The sequence below is a fragment of the Gymnoscopelus braueri genome, assembly GCF_963280865.1.
Source record: "Gymnoscopelus braueri genome assembly, chromosome: 4".
Classification (NCBI taxonomy): domain Eukaryota; kingdom Metazoa; phylum Chordata; class Actinopteri; order Myctophiformes; family Myctophidae; genus Gymnoscopelus; species Gymnoscopelus braueri.
Window position 1 is genome coordinate 53,270,045 of NC_137605.1, and position 18,226 is coordinate 53,288,270.

General features: G+C 40.8%; 1 protein-coding gene across 3 annotated transcripts in view; it reads right to left on the reverse strand.

Moving 5' to 3' along the window:
• Window positions 1-479: 479 nt before the first annotated feature.
• LOC308084044 (uncharacterized protein) overlaps window positions 480-18,226 on the reverse strand; it is a 31,601-nt gene continuing 13,854 nt past the window's right edge. Inside the window, exons 8-18 of one of the 3 annotated variants that reach the window (XM_080426516.1) lie at window positions 17,420-17,494; window positions 15,091-15,165; window positions 14,781-14,876; window positions 13,354-13,413; window positions 12,726-12,785; window positions 8,508-8,585; window positions 7,364-7,423; window positions 5,904-5,978; window positions 4,773-4,974; window positions 3,144-3,334; window positions 480-1,692 (exon numbers count right to left, since the gene is read on the reverse strand). In XM_080426516.1, coding sequence (XP_080282642.1) covers window positions 1,663-1,692; window positions 3,144-3,334; window positions 4,773-4,974; window positions 5,904-5,978; window positions 7,364-7,423; window positions 8,508-8,585; window positions 12,726-12,785; window positions 13,354-13,413; window positions 14,781-14,876; window positions 15,091-15,165; window positions 17,420-17,494 — 1,002 coding nt within the window. In that variant the 3' untranslated portion in view covers window positions 480-1,662. Of the gene's footprint in view, window positions 1,693-3,143; window positions 3,338-4,772; window positions 4,975-5,903; window positions 5,979-7,363; window positions 7,424-8,507; window positions 8,586-12,725; window positions 12,786-13,353; window positions 13,414-14,780; window positions 14,877-15,090; window positions 15,166-17,419; window positions 17,495-18,226 lie in introns of all 3 variants that reach the window. The other 2 variants (XM_080426515.1, XM_080426517.1) reach the window with 2 other exon arrangements.

Below are 18,226 nucleotides of genomic sequence, written 5' to 3' on the forward strand. Positions count from 1 at the left end.
CAATATATTGAGCACATCAAAAAACATTTTCTTGCCTCTTATCATTTGATATTGTGTTTTTACCTTTATTTCTAAAAACACAGAAAACACATGAACCCTAGACATGAACATTCAGTGAAAATAGCGGATCGGCCAATTCGGCAGAAAGGAGGGGCAGTATATAGAGTCCTGACTCTGGTCTACTAAGTTTGATTGAAACCTTTATTTATTCTCGAAAAGAGCATTGAGGTTTACCCTCATTTGCAATGCTGTCGAGATTACATACACCAAAAAATCAACAATTAAGGCACATACAGATATAAAACACAGAAACAACCAAAATAAAACCATAACAGAACATTTGTAAGTTAAAAACAATTACATGGTGAGGTAGGGAGATTTAAGAGCAGGTGATTAAATTGTCCATAGGATTTGGGGCATTAACCTTTAGCATGCGTTGTAGAGTGTTCCATGAAATGGGAGCATCAAAGCAGAAAGCAGATTTCCCCAGTTCAGACTGAACAGGTGGAACCTCAAGTGTAAGCCAGTCGCTTGAGCGGGTCTGGTAAGTGCTTTTTTCCCATTCTAATAGCAATGTAAGGTAAGGTGGTACCTTCCCATCAATAGCCTTAAAAATAAACTGATACCAGTGCCTATTTCTTCTCTCAGAGACTATGGTGGTTTTATTTGTCTTTGTCCGTTAACTCTAACAAAGCTTTACTGTATTTATTTCAAAGGTGTTGTGACATTTTTGGGATCGAGACTCGAACCCGCGACACGCTGTCAGGCTACATTGTAGCCTAGGTGCCTGGAGTCCGGGCCCCATTTAAAGATTTAAAAACAAACATTACAATCTGAATTGGATCTGGATCCTATAGAGCACAGAAGTCCTGACGTCACTCGTTCATCCCCTGGGTCGTAAAGTAATTTCTCTATGGAGAATAACATTGGGTCATCATAAAATCGTCTCATATAAGAATTGTGGTCCAAAAATAAACAAACTGTCTCGGCGATATTGTCAGGTAGGAGGCTCTGTATCGTTTATGATAGTCAGTCACTCATATTTGATACAGTCTGTTTCTGGCGAAAATGTAACAAATTCGGCGGAAGAAACGTTTTCTCACCGTCAGTTGATGCTTCATATCCATAAGAGTTAAACCGCCGGGGTCATTTGTTTATTTTTGGAACACAGCTCTTATTTGACGCGATATTACACACTTCTATGGGAATTCAGAACGGGGTGAAAAAACGCGACCCAGGTAGGATGCGTAAATTACGTCAGACTTCGGTGCTCTATAGGAGCAAACCAGTGGAGGGAGGCAAGAATCGGGGAGATGTTCTCATACTTCCTGTTAACAGGCGGCTGCGTTTTGAACTAATTGTAGACGTGACTAGGAAGCTTGACTGACAACATAAATTGCATTACTAGTCAAGACGGAAAGAGATAAAAGCATAGAAGTTCAAAGTAAAAACAGACTTGATATTTTTTTTATAAAAGCCTCAGCTTATAATTTTATCAGCTTAAACTAGATTTAACAACACAGTATATGTTTGTCAAGCTTAAAATCACTGTCTAATTTAGTAACACCAAGGGTTGGTGACTACTGGCTTAAAAATTACATCATCATTATCATCATCTTAATCAGTAGTTCTGCTGCCTCGGCTGGGATCACCAACACGTCCTCAGGCCCCGGGTCGCCATGGACGGCTTGGCTGGAAAACACAGAAAAAGGAGAATGCTAATTTGTTTATTGTTAGACAGAGTGTGGCTCTGTAGGAGGCAGAACCGTCTAGACCAGTGGTTCCCAAACCTTTTAGCTCGAGACCCAAAAGACAAATTTGATGTCTCCCTGTGACCCAAACTAGTGAAAATAGCAGATCTACATCTTGTACAGTAGATCGGTAATTTTTACTACTTCTTAAACATTCTGTTTTAGGGTTTATGGAATTTCTTCGATTTTTGGCATTTATTTATGAAATGATTAAGAAAAATGTCCCGTCCATCACATTTCCCAACGCGGAAGAAGCGGTGAAAAGGGACTCAAGGGAGTATGCGCTGGGTGAGCAACTCCATACAAGTGGATGGGTGGGGATTTCCGGTGCCCTCTCAATTATCTTTTAACTCTATGAGCACGCCATAGAGTTATGAGCAGGCGCAATAGGGTTTCAAACGGTAGACGCACGCACAGTATTATTTTAACTGCCGAAGTGCTGCTATCCCAGATTTTACCACCAGGCGACGGCCGCTTCACTGTTCTACCGTGGTTCCGGAGGCTTTGTACCGACCCACTGTTTGGGAACCACTGGTTTAGAAGAGAGACAGTCTGGGAGTCTGTCTGTGTCTGTCCAGGTCTAATCTTGCTAACTGCTGGACCGACCAGTGTCAAATGTCTTGTTCATGCTGCCAGTGGGCCATGGGTGTTTTCACATACAGTGTGTTTTATATTTTCTTTCTTTCTTTCTTTGGGCTGAAACACACACAAACAGACCCTCTTATAGACCGCTAGCCTCCTACAGAGCCATGCTGTATACACATGGACACACAGAGATAGAATGTGGCATTGATAAATTAAAATACTCTTTTCCCCTCCAAATATTGAGTCAATATTTTAAAACGCATTTTGAAAACAAAACAAAAAAAACATGAACTGTGTGGAACAGATAATTTGTATGCCAATTTCTTTCAATCTTGTAACAAAGACAGTTTTCCCCCCTATCAACAAACCCTTCCTGAAATAGACATAAATAAATAAATACATAATGTTACTCAAAGGCACATTAACATACCGTAGATATCTGGCTCGTTAACCTTAATTGAATCCTGTAGTGTGTGATGCCTCATGGCATCGTGGCATCACAACACCATCCAACCAGTCTAATCTACAAATGATAGGAGCTGTAATCTATTGGCTGCGGAACGATCATGGTTGTAGATCAGTAGACTGGCTAGTATAGGCTGCATTCTGACAACTGTATGCCATTCGTCCACACCGTAACGATCAATGTGGTCTTGCAGTCGGCCATTTTTTATGGCTGTAGTAATAGGTTGTCTTTGAAGTTGGTCATTTTAAAGGTTAAATTATGGATGATTGAATAGGCAAAAACATTTTTCTTATATAGAAATGTGAGTATTTTTTATTTTATAAGGAACAAGCTTATCCCACCTCATCATTCTCGGATGCAGTAGGACTACTACGGTGTACAGCAGGACTAGGACTGGACACATAAGGACTAGGTGTGGGCACGTAACTCCTGGCACTCAAAGGGCTGAGGAAGCCACTATCGACGTCAACAACATCCTCGGCAGGGGTCACCTCCATTGGGTCTGGGGTCACCTGACCCTCCTCCTGGTTGGCTGCTGGCAAAACACAGAAAAGGAGCATGTTCATTTGTTTAGTATTAGGCAGAGTGTGTCTAAGACAGAAGTACCTCCATGCATTTCTTCCATATTTGTTTTGAAATATTCCACTGTAATTGTACAATGGAAGCCAAAGGCGGTCAGGTGGTGATGGAACGCACGCACGCACGCACGCACGCACGCACGCACGCACGCACGCACGCACACACACACACACACACACACACACACACACACACACACACACACACACACACACACACACACACACACACACACACACACACACACACACGCTTCCCTGCCTACCACACCTAACTTCACTCATTAGCCACTCCCCATTCATAATCACCCCTATCCACTACACCTGCCTCCACTCACCTCAGCCAATCCTTGTTGCAATCACCACAGTATAAATACACCTGCGATCTCTCAACTCTCGTTTGCTCTGCTCGACGACAGACCAAACATGGGTTGTGAGTACCGCGCTTGTAGATCGGCTCTTTCTGCCTTGCATTGCTTTCAAGTTCGTCCTCCTCCACCCCAACCTCCTCCTTCCCCTCGATTCTCGCTCTTCTCCCTTCTGTCTCTACTTCTCCAGGAATCCAGGGGGGACAGTGACGGAGCCTAGACGACCGACGCTCCCCGAGTAGAGCGACGATGGCCGTCAGCTCCCGAGACGACTCTCCAACAAGCCCTCAGTGTCACCCCACCTTGGGTTCCTCATCCTGTTCCACGTTCATCTCATTTCATTTCAATAAATCGTTAAACTTTAGTAGAGGTGTGGTCTCTTACTAGTGAAACCCTATTCATACATTATGACTAACATCTGTGACTGAGCTTTTTAATTTTCTATAATTAAATAAATAAAGGTTGAATGAATCTTCTATCCAGAGACGGATTTAGTTTTTGCTCAGCATGCGTTCCAGCGCTGTTTGTTGAGTTAAGCTTTGAGTGCAAGAATTTCACTGCCTACAATGTTGCTACCTGCTTAATTGTTATGCACATACTAAAAATCACACCCAGTGTGAAGTGGGCGGTGTGGTCACAGTGGTCATCACAGTGATGGAAGAAGTGATGGAAGAAGTGATGGAAGAAGTGATGGAAGAAACCATAACTTAAAAAAAACAAATGTATGGGTTTTTTTAAGTTATGGTTTCTTATAGAGGGCTATGCACATGTGTCATGTTTCCCTAGCCAATCACAGTCCTGAATAGACTGTGATTGGCCAATCACGGTGCAGGGTTAGCGGGGTACATTTGTGGCCAATCACAGCGCAGGATTTGGTGTGCAAATATCCAAACCTCACATATAGGGGCGGTTTCACCGCCCAAAAATGGTTTAAAAACACTGTTAATCAATAAAGGAATTTTAACCATCCTCCATCTAACCATGTCAATGGTAGGATACCAATTAAGCTGAATTGAGCTCTTACCTCTCTCTGTGACCAATTCCAGGCGTTTGGCTTTCTTTTCGGCGGGGAGCTGTTTCACGATGCATTCGATGCATTTCTCCAGTACCAGGTTGCGGGTCTGAGACTGGATTTGAGTTTTGCATAGAGGACATTTGTCATTCACTTCACGGCTCCTCCTGATGCAGTCGGCGCAGAAGCTGTGAGTGCAATTCAGGATGTCTGGCTATAATGTGGGAGAGTCAATTAAGACACATCATTGCAAAGAAGAGGGTTTGTGTTACCAACAGGCTTTCAGAAGTTTCTGAAGGAGCATAATATAAACATAATACATTATACACGTTTGTATCTAAACATATATTCTACTGGTTCTAATGTTTAGTTCTCCGTTCAAGATGTTTGAGGTTAACAAGTTACTTTGGCAACCAAGTTAAAGGAGAATTCCGGACAAATTAAGTGTTATCTTTGATGTCTCGTTACTCACCTACCGATGTGAAAAGTAGCGTTCTTTTTTTTCATATATTCCCCTGTCGTCATTTTTTAAACCCCCTCCGTTGTCATAATGGGAGCGCGTGGCTAAGGGAAATTCGTCTATTATAACCGACGCAAAGTTGTTTTTTTCACTACTAGTATTCATAGTAGAGTCTCATGATAGTCAAACATGCGTTGAAACTATCTGCGAGGCTGCCGTCAATGGCGAACGATTTAACACTGGTTGCTTGTTTCCAGATTCTGGCAACACGAGTTGCCAGGTTCTGGAAGAAACAAGCAACCAGTGTTAAATCGTTCGCCATTGACGGCAGCCTCGCAGATAGTTTCAACGCATGTTTGACTATCATGAGACTCTACTATGAATACTAGTAGTGAAAAAAACAACTTTGCGTCGGTTATAATAGACGAATTTCCCTTAGCCACGCGCTCCCATTATGACAACGGAGGGGGTTTAAAAAATGACGACAGGGGAATATATGAAAAAAAAGAACGCTACTTTTCACATCGGTAGGTGAGTAACGAGACATCAAAGATAACACTTAATTTGTCCGGAATTCTCCTTTAAAATGATTTGTGAACCGAAAGGGAAAAAACAAAGGATGAATAAATGATGAGATACTGTGTATATGCCATTCTTAAACTGATAACAAAATGACTTCATACGTCTAAGAAGAGATCTTTGCAAACACTGCATTGAAGTTCCATCTCCATTTCCTCCTGTGTTTGTTGTGCCCTCTCCTACAGGAAAAGATAATATGGTAAAATACAGAATTGGGGGAACAAAAAAGACAGGGTCCAATCATTGTGTGGCTCCCATGTAGATCTCTGACACGTCTCTCACACGTACGCAGAGAGACACACACACACACACACACACACACACACACACACACACACACACACACACACACACACACACACACACACACACACACACACACACACACACAGAGAACAGAACATGAATTATTCTGGAGCCTTCACCCCAGATAGACATTTTTGGAGTTCCACCAGATTTCCAACTTCTAACCACAAAAAAAGTATAATATAGTAGCGTTTGCCACTGTTGTATCTGACAATACATTATCATATTATTATGTTGTTGCACATTAGTATACACACTGCCCCTCGCACCGGCCATACCATGTAACAGCAAGGCAGATTGACTCCTGCATGGGACCATTGTACTCCGTTTTTATCAAATAAATCGACTTGAGGAACAACTTGTCTGGACCTTTCAACCATGTTTCACACTTGTACAATATACAACACCACATTGATAGCAAGACGCAGAATATTATTAGGATGGAAATCTCCAACCCCTCCTTCTGTTGCTATGTGGCTTAAGGATATCATGGGTTTCTTTAAATTAGAAAAAAATAAATTTACGATTAGAGGGTCAACAGAAAAGTTATTTTCTAGTTGGCAGCCATTTATCACCTACTTTGAGAATCTGACAGCATTTCCAATTGGGTTAACTGTTATGTTTTTGACCAAATGATTGCCTAAACCTGTGTGTATCTATAATGAGATATGTGATTGATGGACGGTGATGTATGACAGCAACAACTCTATGTATTACCTACATAAGCTTGTGACACATTTTTTGCATCTGGATAACTCATCTTATGTATTTATTTTTGTTTTTGTCTATTGTTTTGGGGGATTTTTTATTTATCATTTATTTTCTATCTCACGTTCCACGTTGTTTATACCCAGTTTGATATCATGTACAGTATGCATGTTTGTTTCTCTGGACTGTTTTCTTTTTTCTTATTACATTTTTGTATAGTTTTTTTGGAAAGGAAAATATGACAGCAATAACAATATGGGGGGAGGGATGGGGAAGGGGAGAAAAAAAAAAGTCTAACTACTCTGACATGTCAAATGTACGAGATACTAATAGATATTTATTAAAAATAATAATTCACCTTAAAAAACGAGAGAGAAAAAAACTAAACGAGTGTAAGCATTCCACAATTCAGTAAAACATGTTTTCAGACAGTTTTAACATGTACTGTATGTGTTTATAAATTATTGAATTTCCTTTACTTTGAGGTTTATTGAATAATAAGATGAAAAGCACCACAGTACAACATGTAGGCTATTTACTGTTTACTTACTGCATCTTCCAGTTGTTGTTTGTACTCTTCGAATTCCTTTTCCTTTTGGGTTTTCTCTGCCTTTGAACAAAAACACAGCTTGAAGTAAATTCACTGTCTACTGGATATACTTTTGTCAAACATGCTGTACCACACTAATACTAGTTACCGGTATAATGTTTCACTCGTGAGAAAAATACTATGCACTATGCTCTGCAGTTTTAGGAAAATATGGTTTATTGTGTCTTTGTTCCTGGTTTCAGGTTATACTAACAAAGTTATGAACATCCGCTAGTGATGGGATTTATGGGTCTTTGAAGGGAGCCGGATGTCGGGGATCTGTTTCAAAGAGCCACTCAAAAGACTGGCTCATTTGTATGTTTATATATTTTTAAAACATATATATATATAAAAAAAACGTGATCAGACAACGTGCAACATATTATTCACATTTTCCCAAATTCAAGCCGTGTAACAGCCTGTGTAGACACTGTGCGTTGATTGTTTTAACTTCAATGGGTGAGCTACTGTAATGTAAATCTGGCCCCACGCGACGGCGCATGAGGCCAGATTTCTCAGCATTTCTCCCAGGTGCTCGGGAGAGGAAGCACTCACAGGATCGGCTCCTCTGTATTATACTAGAGTTACCTCACCTCTAGAGTTCGACACCTACGTGCCAGGGCCGACGTGACAGATATGGCATATATGTCCCTTTTATGGCCATATATGGAGATCTCTGTATTTGTCAGTCATATAGTCCCTTATATTCCCATGTATGGAGATCCCTGATGTCATGAGTATATGCCAAATTGCCCATATATGGGCATGCTGATATAGCTATTCATAGGGGTGGGCAATATGGCCAAAATATCATATCACGATTGTTGTGAGGCAGAATCACGATCCACGATCGTATCACAATTCATTTTTCATGTTGGTTTTTAGGATTATTTAAATTTTATTATGATATATATGATGATGCATTATATATACAATATACATGGTTTACTTGGTTATACTTGGTTTCCTGCATTTACTTTGAGTTGAGTTCCTGCGTTTGGGTCCAAAATACACCCGGGTTCCTGACACACACTAAGGCTAGCCTCTTACATATAGCCAGGCCGTAAAATATATAATGACAATAATGATGACTACAGAAGCATACCTTTGTCTCTTCTAGCTGCTTGTCTTTGGCACGGAGATGATCCTCATTGTCGGCCAACTGTTTGTTTACTTTCTTTAGCTATAATGGACATTGCAAACAAATGGAATAGATCATGTCAAACAGGATCAAAGCAAACATGCTCATACATTAGGTAAATAAATTAATTACATTACATCATTATATATTTGCATACATATAATTACATAAATTACACAAAGCTACATATAGCATTTGTTCATTTCAAATAGCATTCAGATACAAACTATTGAATTTAGTATTGCAAATACCCAGGGTTGGCAAAAAAAGAAATCAATTAGAATGGGATATAAGTATCTGACTGACACATCGTGATCACATGACTCCAGGGATAATGTATACCGATTTGTGTGAGCTTTGGACCCCCAGATCCCCCGCTTGGGGGGTGTGGTCAGTGCATGCAATCATACAGAGATATTAACTTTTAAGTAGGCCTGTCCCCGACTAAGGATTTGTATAGTCGAATCTGATTGCCGACTAATAGCCAATAGTCGACTGGCAGTCGACTAATGCAACACAAAAAAAGAATGTCGTTTTTTTTGCATGATTCGACTGAGATTGGCAGTCGAATCAGTCTGATTTGACTGCCTGACTCAGACACCCCTCGACTAATTAGTCGACTATTCGACTAATCGAGGTCAGGCCTACTTTTAAGTAATGAATGGTTATTATTAAAGATGGGTCCTACATTGCTTCAGTCATCAAATCAATTTATGTAGGCCTACTTTTAGCGTTTTAATGCAGGAAATTGTACCCATCATTCCTTGATTCTCACAGTCCAAATATTGTAATGTTTATTTTGTTACTGTTGACTCTGTTTTTGATCATTGTAATGCAGTCGGAGTCTGTTACTTCTGTGGAACAGTAAATAACAAATACTGTAAGCTTTGTTGTAAACCCCTTCCAGTGAAAGTGTATAATTAGTTAGGGAATTTTAGCAAAATATTTGGACCATCTGTGAAAAAATTTACTACCAATAGCTTTCTTCACCAATGTGTTCTTATAGGTGTCTAGAATCACCTCTCAAAAAGTGCAACCCCAAATCCTCGTGGAAAATCCTGGAGAGCCAATCAAAGTTAAGGAGCCCAGAGGGCTTGGGTGAAAAATATGAAAAGAAATAAAAGTCTTGTGAGGTGTCTAACTAGGGGTTTTCAGGGGTGCTGAATCCATTCCAACCATTATTTTTGAGTAAAAATGTCTCCCTGGCCATCTAATATTGGTATATTGGTTATTGTTAGTGTATAATCAGTGTATAATCAATGGTAGGGGATTGGGGTGTTGTTGAATTGATTCTATTTTGAAAAATAAAATAAGAAAATATTGCTAAACACTTGATAAGAGTGTACACCTACTGTGCACATGCTCAGTGGGATACACTGTCTGCATGTGGGGAAGGAGCGGGAGTGTTGCATCCTGGCAAATATGTCTGGACGATTTTAAGGTACGGTAGTTTATCTACTTTTTGGCATTTATTTTCCTCTGCTGGCAAAACTTTTGATTACTGTGAACACTTGTCTTTTAGTAGACAACATGGAAGAGGATTCTGTAGCTTGTGGCTTAAGGTGCTTCATCTGTGGTGGTCCTGAGACTGAGATTCAAAAGCTCTCAAAAGTCACCCAAAAAGGCTATGCACAGATGTTGTCTTATTCTGAGAGTGTGGATGATGCAGCATTAATCAGAAGACTACATGAGGACTGGAAAAACTGAGATGACCCCAAACTAAGATACCATTTGGAATGCAAAACCGAGCTATACAGTCGTGCAAGAGGTATATCCACTGGAAATCGTACGTTTTTTTCAATGTGATGAAAGTTGCCACTTGCAGATTTCAATCCTATTCTATGTTGTGAGTGACATCATAATTTAATAAAAACTTTAAACATAATCTATTCTTTAGAGCAAGATGAGCAAGACCAACGGCCAGACAGGAAGAAAAGACGCAGGGCATTGTCTGGGTCAAGTAGTTCAAGTGCTAGCTGGCACACTTGATCTACCATAATACTTGCATCCTTTGCAATGAAGGTATCAATGCTGGCACATTGAAAAGAAACCCTGGTAAGTCTTTTGTATGTAAGATTCAAATGAATTTTGATAATTGTTTTTCTTGCTCCTCATTGTAGGCTTCCACTCAAAGTAGAATAATTTAATCATGCACATACTGTATGTGGCTACCTTTTATCCAGACAGAGCTCGGCAGTTGTATCGTGCACCTGATAATGTCTACCAGGACCAACTGAAAGGAGTTTGATGCAGAGAGCAAAGCGACGAGGTGATGACTGGGGACTTGAAGTTGCTGGTCGCCTGGTGGCAGAAGAGGCAGTATATCATATTCGATGCAGAAGAGACTTTGAGAACCCTGTTACAAAGTCTGAGGTAACATTATATGGATACACAATACAGCTGTACAATACAATTCACATTTCTTATCCTGAGGGAAGAAATATAATTTCTAATAGTGAAACTTTTGATTTCAAAATAATTTATTCTGCAAGATTGATATGGGTCCAGGAATGAGGGGGACTAATAAAGGATAAGAAATGTGAGTTGTATTGTACAGCTGTATTGCGTATCCATATAATGTTACCTTAGACTTTGTAACAGAGTTCTCAAAGTCTCTTCTTCATCGAATATGATATACTGCCTCTTCTGCCACCAAATCTATAATACCAGACAGGCGACCAGCGACTTCACGTCCCCAGTCATCACCTCGTCGCTTTGCTTTCTGCATCAAACTCCTTTTCAGTTGGTCCTGGTAGACATTATCAGGTGCACGATACAACTGCCGAGCTCTGTCTGGATAAAAGGTAGCCACATACAGTATGTGCATGATTAAATTATTCTACTTTGAGTGGAAGCCTACAATGAGGAGCAAGAAAAACAATTATCAAAATTCATTTGAATCTTACATACAAAAGACTTACCAGGGTTTCTTTTCAATGTGCCAGCATTGATACCTTCATTGCAAAGGATGCAAGTATTATGGTAGATCAAGTGTGCCAGCTAGCACTTGAACTACTTGACCCAGACAATGCCCTGCGTCTTTTCTTCCTGTCTGGCCGTTGGTCTTGCTCATCTTGCTCTAAAGAATAGATTATGTTTAAAGTTTTTATTAAATTATGATGTCACTCACAACATAGAATAGGATTGAAATCTGCAAGTGGCAACTTTCATCACATTGAAAAAAACGTACGATTTCCAGTGGATATACCTCTTGCACGACTGTATAGCTCGGTTTTGCATTCCAAATGGTATCTTAGTTTGGGGTCATCTCAGTTTTTCCAGTCCTCATGTAGTCTTCTGATTAATGCTGCATCATCCACACTCTCAGAATAAGACAACATCTGTGCATAGCCTTTTTGGGTGACTTTTGAGAGCTTTTGAATCTCAGTCTCAGGACCACCACAGATGAAGCACCTTAAGCCACAAGCTACAGAATCCTCTTCCATGTTGTCTACTAAAAGACAAGTGTTCACAGTAATCAAAAGTTTTGCCAGCAGAGGAAAATAAATGCCAAAAAGTAGATAAACTACCGTACCTTAAAATCGTCCAGACATATTTGCCAGGATGCAACACTCCCGCTCCTTCCCCACATGCAGACAGTGTATCCCACTGAGCATGTGTACAGTAGGTGTACACTCTTATCAAGTGTTTAGCAATATTTTCTTATTTTATTTTTCAAAATAGAATCAATTCAACAACACCCCAATCCCCTACCATTGATTATACACTGATTATACACTAACAATAACCAATATACCAATATTAGATGGCCAGGGAGACATTTTTACTCAAAAATAATGGTTGGAATGGATTCAGCACCCCTGAAAACCCCTAGTTAGACACCTCACAAGACTTTTATTTCTTTTCATATTTTTCACCCAAGCCCTCTGGGCTCCTTAACTTTGATTGGCTCTCCAGGATTTTCCACGAGGATTTGGGGTTGCACTTTTTGAGAGGTGATTCTAGACACCTATAAGAACACATTGGTGAAGAAAGCTATTGGTAGTAAATTTTTTCACAGATGGTCCAAATATTTTGCTAAAATTCCCTAACTAAATGTTTATTTTGCAATGTTGACAATGCAATGTTATATATTGGTGTGTGGGTTGTGTGAGGGTACTGGGGGTGTGGCTAGTGGCCACGCCGCTAGCCACACTAAGGCTAGGCTAATTTTCCATTTACCTCCTTCATGGCATCTCCCAGCTGTTCTCTTTTGTGTTTTTTCTTTTTGGTTTTCTCTGCCTTTGAACAAAAAACACAGCTTAAATAAATTCACTGTCTACTGTAAATAAGAAAAATTTCCCCCCTTCAATGTTGCCTAGAACTGGAGAATTGATTGTTGGGGTCACGTGATCAGTGACATACGGCCGGTGTACTCTTTGGCCCGCCCTCTAGGCTGCCTTATTCACTCACTAGAATGGAAAATCTCACTTCCAGCTGGAACAGTGCGACTTGAATATAAAGTTAAGACTTGTTAAAGCATTTTCAGCCAATTGATTTCTATTATCTACAAGTACAACGTCTTGTGAAATGTGATATATAACCATATGCCATTATAAACTACTTCAAGTCGCACTGTTTCAGCTGGAAGTGAGATTCCCCATTCTAGTGAATGAGGCAGCCTAGAGGGCGGGCCAAAGAGTACACCGGACGCATGTTACTGATGCTTATTTTGTTACAACATATCCTCCTGTGCAATGGCAAATGGCTGATGTTGAACCAACTCCCAGCACCAAGCACCCCTTTCAGGTTTTTAAATATATAAGAAGAAAAGCACCACAGTACGACACGTAGGCTGTTTTCCATTTACCTCCTGCATGGCATCTCCCAGCTGTTTTCTTTTGTGTTTTTTCTTTTGTGTTTTCTCTGCCTTTGAACAAAAAACACAGCTTAAATAAATTCACTGTCTACTGGATATAAAACATGCTGTTAATCCTAGAATTGTACAAAATGCTATGGAGTACTTTCTCATGTTTTAGGACAAAACATAAAACAAAAATCAACAAGATTCCTTACATGGAGGAAAATATAACAACCATTATTCACACGTTCAGTCTTGAATGTTCCCCCATTTGGCTGTCACATGTGAATGACAGTTCTGGAGTTTTTTTTTCTTTTTTCATAGATATGTGATTAAGTTCTTCACACTAAGTTTACATGAACGAAGTGTGAGCAAGAAGATATTCAAATCAGGCTCATGGCTAAATAAGAGTGCAAAGCATTCATGCAGAAGAATAAATTGATCAACTGGTACGGATGGTTTATGTTTAGGACAATTTCTAAAGCCCCTTTATTAAAGCAGGACTTGTTACAAGAGTCACAGTGTTACATTGTCATCCACCACTATAATAAGAATAATAAGAATAATAATAAAAAGCATTTAAAAAAAAATCCACCTAAACTCTCTCTCTTTTTCTCTGTCTCTCTCTCTGTTTCTCTCTCTCTCTCTCTCTCTCTGCTCTCTCTCTGTCTGTCTGTCTGTCTGTCTGTCTCTCTCTCTCTCTATGCGTGTGTGTGTGTGTGTGTGTGTGTGTGTGTGTGTGTGTGTGTGTGTGTGTGTGCACTTTATTGTGCGCACGACTGTTCTCGCTAAACATGGCCACAGCGGGACGTCTGGTCAATGCATTTCAATGACAATGAGCGAGGAAAACCCTTTTTTTTCACGTGCACGACTGGAGTGTCTGTGTGCGGCCGGTGAGAGCGGCTGTGCACGCCCATTCATGCACGGCCGCACGTCACAATTCAATTCAAAGGAGCTTTATTTTTATTGCCAAACGTAATATACATACTGGGGACACGTAAAGAATGTAAGCATTGGCAGTAAATATGTTACGTATTTTGCGTCTTAACTTAATCTATGCATGTTTTCGTTGTGTGGTCATTACTTATCCATTGTACTTTTGCTAATGAGATCATGTTGTTCTATGGGAAGAGGGCACTACAGATGGGGCGGAACAAAAAAAGAACAAGACGGGTCAATAACAGTGTGGCTCGTATGTAGATCTGACATCATATTGATGATGAGGTCAGCCTTGCCCAAATACTGTATGGACTGACGGTGGGACATTGGCACGACATTCTGAATGTATTTTTCTGCACTTTGCATGATTCAATTTGTAGTGAGGCATTGTGTTGTAGGAAAAACAACCTCTGGTAGAGCTACAGACCCTCTCATAGGCGGCTAGCCTCACAGAGCCACAGTGTAAACTGTAAAACATTATGACTAGAGAAGCATACCATCTCTCGTAGCTCCTTGTGTTTGGCCTGGAGTTCCTCCTCAGTGCTTTGTAGATCGAGGGACAATATTTGGATTTCTAAATCCTTTTCCAGTCCCTATTACAGGATCAAAACAAACATGGACATACAGTACATTCATTCTACATAAAGGCTACATACAGACAGTGCAGCATTGGGTACAATTAAAATAGCGTTCAGATACATTTGGGTTTAGGATTGCATTTGAAATTAAACATTTTATTAACTCAACTCATACTCAAAGCAATACTTCATTTTACCTGTCCAAATAGATTTGTGACTAGATGCATACCATGTCTCGTAGCTTCATATGTGTGGCCAGGAACTGTCCCTTCAATGTACGGATGGTTTCATCCTTTTTCAGTCCCTATACAAGATCAACACAAACGTAAATGGACGTATAATATATAAATTCTACATAAAAGGTACATACAGTACAACATTTGGTACAAATAAAATGGCATTCAGATAGAGACAGAGTGCTGTGTTAGAATTCACAGGATAATATCAGCAACAATGTCATGAGATGTCGGAAGATCGTCTTCATGCCTTCAAAAACTTTGTATATCTCAGGTATGTGTGCTTGTATAGCTTTAGATATCGTTGCTGTCTGGCAGAAACCAGCTAACTCAATCTTTCAGCTTTTGCATTTTTTTTCCATAAATCAGTGGTATTGAACACCCTTTAAATCATTGTGTTGATAAAAAAAATCACACCCTGTGTGAAGTGGGCGGTGTCTTGCTAGCTAATCACAATACTGAATGGAGTCGATCAATCATGTACAAAAGATAAATACATTTATTGAAACACTCTTTATGATGGACAAAACCATAACTTGAAAAAAACCAATTTATGGTTTTTTTCAAGTTATGGTTGCTTATATAGGGCTATGCACATGTGTCATGTGACACTGGCCAATCACAGTCCTGAATAGATTGTGATTGGCCAATCACAGCGCAGGATAATTGTACAAATTTCCAAACCTCACTTTTAGGGGCGGTTTCACTGCCCAAGATATTTGTACATTTTTCCAAATCTCACTTATAGGGGCGGTTTCACCGCCCAAAAATATTGAACCAATGAAAAGTATTAAAAAGCGCTTCTGACAAAACCAGCTAACTCCATTGGATCCTCAAACTTTCTGCTAAACCAGCTAACTCTACCAAAGGGGGGTGGAGTTAGCTGGTTTTGCGGACTCCATGCTCCACTCCCTTTGACCTCCAACCTCATTGTGAGCTTTGAGGTCCATTCAGCTGTTCTTATCAATGATGGACAAAACCTCCTAACTCCTCTTTTTGTTTTGTTTTTGTCATTTCCTGAAAAATGTACATTTTGGAATTAGCTGGTTTCTGCCGGACAGCAGAGATATAGATGTTAGCAAGTGATGCAATGCTAGTGTGCAACCATATAGCCCACAGTGGCCATTCTCTAATCTTGCTTCAATCCTCCAGGTAAACACGCCTTGATCAATCACCATGGTAACCGCAGTCAACTCCTCCTTCTCACATGACAACTCCTCCTCCCTCGACTTATCTGCCATGGTAACTGATCACTAGCCTGGTATCCAGCCTGCTTCGCTACGTTCGGCGGACTTTTTTTTCTCTCTTCGCTTCTCAGTCTGGAAAGCCTCCTATCTCCAAGGGAGGCGGGACATGCCAAAAGCTTCGAAACCTACCGTGGCTTCTGATTGGTCTGTGGTGCGGGGCGGGACAAAAAAAAACAGTGTGATCGTTGTGATTCGTCATTCGTTTGAACAACATCCAATCAGCAACGACGTTGCCCAACGTAACATATGTAGTTCCAGTGTAGTTCTGCAAAACGAGTCAATAGGGTGCTCTCCAGACTGAGAAGCGAAGAGAGAAAAAAAAGTCCGCCGAACGTAGCGAAGCAGGCTGGATACCAGGCTAACTGATCACAGCTCCACCCATACTCCTCTCCATGACTTTGCTGCCATAGTAACTAATAGCTTTCCACCTGAACTCCTCCGCTTTCACCAATAAGTGAGGAGTACTGTATATACTGTATACCTACCAGGTCTACCTGTCACTAGTGCATTGTACTTCGTATCCCTCCCTCCCTCCCCTTTTCTTCTCTGATCTATCCCAGTTTTCAGGTTCCAGATGGGGTCTCGGAGTGATAGAGCGTGTCCAGACGACTACCAAGATGGACGCCTCTCTCTTAGGACCGCAGGCCAAATACTCAGGGTCCCTTACCCCCTTGGAGTCCCACACAGTCATGCCCTCCCTTCTCTCTCCCTCTCTCCATCCTCACCCTCGCCCTTCATCATCATCACCTCCACCCCCCTCATCCTCGCCCATTTTCCCCACCTCCTCATACTCACCCCTTCATTCGAACCTCCCCATCCTCACCCCCTTTCCCTCATCCCCTTCATCTCCACCCTCCTCTACCCCTCCTCTTCATCCATCCATCATTTATTCCTGACAGGTTCATCTCCTTTGCTAAATAAAAACCTTAAACGATGTATGGTTTGAAGGCATGGCCTGTACTAGTGAAACAATAAATGTGTGTGCTGAATCAGTCCAGTGGTTTCTGAGATTAGCTACAAACAGCTAGCCTCTTACAGAGCCACGGTGTAAAGAATTATGACTACAGATGCATACCATGTCTTGTAGATTCTTTTGTGTGGCCTGTAACTGTTCCGTCGATTTCCGGATGGTTTCATCCTTTTCTAGTCCCTATACAGGATCAAAACAAACATGGACGTACATAAATTCTACATAAAAGCTAGTAGGCTATACAGCACAAAATTTGGTACAAATAAAATAGCATTCAGATAGAGGCAGAGGGCCGTGAAGTTAGAAATTACACATTTCACTGAGAGCAACGATGTCATGACATGTCGGAGGATCGTCTGCAGGCCTTCAAAAACTGGTACAGTACAGGTATGTGTTTTTGTTTAGATTTAGCATATAGACGTTAGCAAGTGATGCAATGCTAGTGTGCCACCATATAGCCCAAAGTGGCCGGCCACAGCGCTCTTCAGAGCGGACACAGGTGGCTTTCACTGGCCGGTGCTTGTAGATCAGCGTAGATCTACAAGCACCGGCCAGTGAAAGCCACCTTAAATATATCACCGCAATATCACCGTTTTAAGCTTCCGGCTTAAAACGGCGATATTGCCCGAACTCTCGTACTGGGACGGGGGACGGCTCGTTGGGACGGCTCGTTGAATCCGGGATGACGATTCGCATCCGCGGAGGTCGAGAGACCGTCCTGTTTTCCTTGATTAGGTTATTTTGTTTAGGTTTATTGTTTACTGTGCAAACCAATGTGTGGCTAAAGAAGTTAAATTAGGCTATATAGTCCTACAGGTGGTTGGCTGGTCACGGGTCTAGGCTGTTTGGATCACTTTATTACAGTAGTTTATATGTTTTCATGTACTGTATGCCACAATCATAACAAAAATA